The following is a 5,721-nucleotide window of genomic DNA, read 5'->3' as shown; positions in this document are numbered from 1 at the left end:
CGCCCCCACTCACACTCTGGCTACACCTGCACGCCCCCCACTCACACTCTGGCTACACCTGCACGCCCCCCACTCACACTCTGGCTACACCTGCACGCCCCACACCCCCAGACTACACCTTCACGCCCCACACCCCCAGACTACACCTGCACGCCCCCAGACCCGCAGACTACACCTTCACGCCCCACACCCCCAGACTACACCTGCACGCCCCACACCCCCAGACTACACCTGCACGCCTCCAGACCCGCAGACTACACTTTCACGCCCCACACCCCCCAGACTACACCTGCACGCCCCCAGACCCGCAGACTACACCTGCACGCCCCACACCCCCAGACTACACTTTCACGCCCCACACCCCCAGACTACACCTGCACGCCCCACACCCCCAGACTACACTTTCACGCCCCACACCCCCAGACTACACCTGCACGCCCCACACCCCCAGACTACACCTGCACGCCCCACACCCCCAGACTACACTTTCACGCCCCACACCCCCAGACTACACCTGCACGCCCCACACCCCCAGACTACACCTGCTCGCCCCACACCCCCAGACTACACTTTCACGCCCCACACCCCCAGACTACACCTGCACGCCCCACACCCCCAGACTACACTTTCACGCCCCACACCCCCAGACTACACCTTCACGCCCCACACCCCCCAGACTACACCTGCACGCCCCACACCCGCAGACTACACCTTCACGCCCCACACCCCCAGACTACACCTTCACGCCCCACACCCCCCAGACTACACCTGCACGCCCCACACCCGCAGACTACACCTGCACGCCCCACACCCCCAGACTACACCTTCACGCCCCACACCCCCAGACTACACCTTCACGCCCCACACCCACAGACTACACCTGCACGCCCCACACCCACAGACTACACCTGCACGCCCCACACCCACAGACTACACCTGCACGCCCCACACCCGCAGACTACACCTTCACGCCCCACACCCGCAGACTACACCTTCACGCCCCACACCCCCAGACTACACCTTCACGCCCCACACCCCCAGACTACACCTTCACGCCCCACACCCACAGACTACACCTGCACGCCCCACACCCGCAGACTACACCTTCACGCCCCACGCCCCCCAGACTACACCAGTAGTTACCGAGACTGACAAGTACAAACCTTGGCTCACAAGCACACGATTTGCCAATCTTATTTCTGACTGCTCCAAGCAACTATTTAAAGCTTACTAAACTCTACTAAAGTCTTTAAATATATCTATAATATGAGAGGATGTCTCTCTGTTGAGAGATGGAGGCCATACGCTAGCGACCATAACCCCGCAAGCACAATTAAGTGAGTACAAATAGGTGAGCACCCAGCCGAGCGGACAGCGTTCTTGCGTCCCGTTCTTGTGTTCTTCAGGTCCCGGGTTCGATTCCAGGTCGAGGCAGAAAACAAATGGGCAATGTCTTTCACCTGATAAGCCTGTTGACCTTTCAGCAAATGAGAACGTGGGAGTTTCAGATCTCAGAACAGCTGCTACGGGAAGCATCCTGGGGGATGCTTCTTTGTTAGAGAGAAACATGAAGTAGATATAAGAGAGAAAATAGGTAGGGAGTCAGTACATTTGTTTACATGAAAACAACACAATTATCTTATTAAGATAACAGCAGGGACAGACCCAGATAACTTAGCCAGGACCGATTATATACACTCTGGTGGCACTCTTCTGGCCACCAGAAGAGTGCCAGAACCGTAGACATGCTACATACTACCTAACTGGTCTGAAGAGTCGGCGCCAGAGTGGTATAAAACCCTCCAGCCCACACAGGAAGTTGAGCGCTGGACCCATACAACCAGACCTCTGCCAACGCCCTGCCAGGAGACGCATTCTCCTCACGTAGCGAAAATCTAGACTTGAAGCAAAAAACAGGCCCACAAACGCACTTTAGGCCCCACTTGTGCACTTGGAGGGAGGCTGCGTAGATTATCTTGACTCGCCATCTCCAGTGTGTCTACTAGGTTCATCATCCTCCAGGGGAAATGGTCAAGCCTTGTTAAGTCTTAATGATGCGCCCCCTCCCCCCTACCTCACCCCCTTCCCCCACAAGCTTTTTCTGTGTCTTTATCCACGTCCACCCACCCAGTCAACCCTTCCTTCAGTCCCTGTCTCTGTCTCTCTCTGTATGTCTGTCTGTCTGTCTGTCTGTCTGTCTGTCTGTCTGTCTGTCTGTCTGTCTGTCTGTCTGTCTGTCTGTCTGTCTGTCTGTCTGTCTGTCTGCCTATCTGTCTGTCTGTCTGTCTGTCTCTCTCCTCTCTCCTCACTCTCGATGTCCACCTCTCTCATTCTCTCTCTGTCCCCACCTACCTCTCTCTCTCTCTCTCTCTCTCTCTCTCTCTCTCTCTCTCTCTCTCTCTCTCTCTCTCTCTCTCTCTGCATACCAAATATTAGGCCATGGAGGCCATTACATTACAGGACCTGAAAGAAATGTGAATTTCGATATTTACATAAAGTAATGACGTCGGGTAATGGAGGAGCAGATGGACAATGATAATATGAACGTAATCCAATTATGCTTTCACACGTAAACGCTGTTGAAGAAATGTTGTGGAGTTTTAATCTACAATACTTGATAAATGGAGCACATTAGAGCAAGTTTCACTCCAGCTCTCCCCCCACCCCTTGCCGCCACTCATGCTGAACTCATCACCTCTGTTCACTCTGTGTCGTCACTCTAGTATCACACTCTGGCACCTCACCTCCAGGAGCGCTAGTCTACAGAAAAGCCTTAAGGCAAAGACTCGAATCTTATCTTATTTTGCATATTTTTCACAAAGGGCAAGTTTATTGGGAAGCGTCACTCATCCTATGAGTGAACTTTGCACAATAGGGACGGGATCACTCATCCTGTGAGTAAACATACCGGCATAGTGATGGTACTGAACAGCGTCACTCATTCTGGAAGTGAACACACCGTCACTGCAGCATGTACATCCAAACAGGACGAACACCCGCTGGGTTGTTCATCCTGTCACTTGTACCCAGACGCAGCTGGGACTCACCTGTCTCAAGCGAACTGTCAAACAAGATTAACATTTACCAACCATAGACTTACGGCATCATGTCGGTGCGAAGGTGGGGGAGAATCTTTTAAAAACAGCATGTGTATTTGACAGTGTTTTCTTGACAACGTGAGATGTATTATTCGGCACATATTTATAATGTCTCCGAGTCTCTAGTGGTTTACCCGACGTCCTCCAACTCTGCACATTATGCAGCTCCACTGCTCTTTTTTTTTGGTCTGCATTTATAGAGATACTCTAGACTATATGGAGAGTTATATATAGAGTCCCATTGTATAGAACCAACGTCGTGGCTCGCCCCAGACACGCGACTTCCAGCCCAGTTATTCTCTGAAGATTTTAGCAAGATATATGAGGCTGTTGTGGCTAGTAGTAGCTAGTAGCTGTGTGATGCTGGCTACCCTCCCGTCTAGCGCCAGGGTGAAGCAGCTCACCTGTCCCGTCCATCCACAATCTCCAAGGAATTTTATCTCCAAAATGAACACTTGCTATTAATACTTTGGTCTTCCTGGACCACCTGCTCTACGCTGGTAGTGATTCAGGTCACGAGTGTGACTGCCTTGCAACAGCGGACAGATTCTTCTCTGGTCTTGGGGGTGAAGTACTTAAGGATGGATTTGTATCGGGTGAGAGTAGTAACTACTGAACGATTGCAACGACACACCGACGGAAGTTATTGCAATAATAAGTGATAATAATTCGTTTTGTCGGGGGACAGGAAGCCTGTGTGTGTATATATACTTTAGGCTTGTATGGAGGTCCTTCCAAGGTGGACCTACTGACCCTCCCCAGCATGTAACCCCCACAACAGTTGCCTATTTACTGCTAGGTGAACAGCTGGATTGGGTGAAAGGAAATGTGCCCAACCATTTCTGTTCCGGCCAGGAATCGAACCCGGGCTCCTCGAGTGTAAGTAGAGAACGAAGCCAACTATACTAAATATTGAAGGATTCAGACCGCACAAACCAGTTGGTTAATAAGAGCAGTACAGGTGTGTGCTCCTGCCTTACAGGCTACACAATCCTACAGGTTAAGGAAGGATAGTTACCCGAGTGCAACAAAACACCTGAGAGCAACAAAACACCTGAGAGCAACAAAACACCTGAGAGCAACAAAACACCTGAGAGCAACAAAACACCTGAGAGCAACAAAACACCTGAGAGCAACAAAACACCTGAGAGCAACAAAACACCTGAGAGCAACAAAACACCTGAGAGCAACAAAACACCTGAGAGCAACAAAACACCTGAGAGCAACAAAACACCTGAGAGCAACAAAACACCTGAGAGCAACAAAACACCTGAGAGCAACAAAACACCTGAGAGCAACAAAACACCTGAGAGCAACAAAACACCTGAGTGCAACAAAACACCTGAGAGCAACAAAACACCTGAGAGCAACAAAACACCTGAGAGCAACAAAACACCTGAGTGCAACAAAACACCTGAGAGCAACAAAACACCTGAGAGCAACAAAACACCTGAGAGCAACAAAACACCTGAGAGCAACAAAACACCTGAGAGCAACAAAACACCTGAGTGCAACAAAACACCTGAGAGCAACAAAACACCTGAGAGCAACAAAACACCTGAGAGCAACAAAACACCTGAGAGTTATTCCAACCGTCGACGCGTCAATAAAATAATACACATGACATCTCTCCCGAGGACCGTGTGTGGAGGGCGGCGACCAGTGCACCGCTTCCCTCTGAAACAAGAGTCACTTGTTGAGACAAAAGAGATGAGATAAAAGCCTCATACAGAAAGAGAAAGAGAAAGAGAGAGAGAGAGAGAGAGAATAGGCAGGCAGGGAAGGGTATGGGGAGGCTGGCTCTGTACATGGGGGGAGGAGGAAGGGACGCAGGTGGAGGGTGTCTCTTGTCCAACATTCCACCTGCAGCCGTCAACTCCACTGTCAGTAGTGGCGTCCTTTGTGTGGTGTCTGGGTACCAATGGTGGGAGAGACAGAGAGAGGGTAACAGCTTCCCTCCCACATCTATACCCTATTCCTCTCTCCCATCCCCCTCTCCCTCTCCGATGTCTCTGTCTCTCTCTCGTCTCTTCCTGACCAGCCCCTGTCACCCGAGGCGCTGTCCAATCTGTGTACCTCATTGGTTATGCACAAACGGTCGATATACGGTTTTTTTTCTCCCCGTACCGTCAGGCGTTGAGCCATTTGTGTATATTTGTCAAGTCCTAATGGGAAAAGTAAAGAGATCATACGAAGCAGCTTTGACTTACCCCTTAACAAATGTTAAGACAAATAAACATTTTTCATTTGCAGTTTCAGAAAATTCTCACGAATGTCACTGTTAACTTCAGTGATATAATATTTGATGGTTTTAGATGAATGAAGGTATGAGGAGCCGGTCGGCCGAGCGGACAGCACACTGGACTTGTGATCCTGTGGTCCCGGGTTCGATCCCGAGCGCCGGCGAGAAACAATGGGCAGAGTTTCTTTCACCCTATGCCCCTGTTACCTAGCAGTAAAATAGGTACCTGGGTGTTAGTCAGCTGTCACGAGCTGCTTCCTGGGGGTGGAGGCCTGGTCGAGGACCGGGCCGCGGGGACACTAAAGCCCCGAAATCATCTCAAGATAACGTCAAGAAGATGAGCATAGACACCTATAATCAAGCAGGATTTCCACGTTTCTA

The 5,721-nt window shown here is 50.8% G+C and overlaps 1 protein-coding gene across 1 annotated transcript; it reads left to right on the top strand.

The window, feature by feature from the left end:
- The first annotated feature begins 3,106 nt into the window (after positions 1–3,106).
- LOC138351292 (110 kDa antigen-like) lies at positions 3,107–4,817 on the top strand. The gene is made up of 2 exons (XM_069302928.1): positions 3,107–3,112; positions 4,140–4,817. Exons 1-2 carry the CDS (start codon positions 3,107–3,109, stop codon positions 4,815–4,817), a joined length of 684 nt encoding a protein of 227 aa, XP_069159029.1.
- The last annotated feature ends 904 nt before the right edge of the window (positions 4,818–5,721 follow it).

Source organism: Procambarus clarkii, chromosome 49, assembly GCF_040958095.1.
Source record: "Procambarus clarkii isolate CNS0578487 chromosome 49, FALCON_Pclarkii_2.0, whole genome shotgun sequence".
Lineage (NCBI taxonomy): Eukaryota > Metazoa > Arthropoda > Malacostraca > Decapoda > Cambaridae > Procambarus > Procambarus clarkii.
This window is presented reverse-complemented; position numbering and strand designations above follow the sequence as displayed.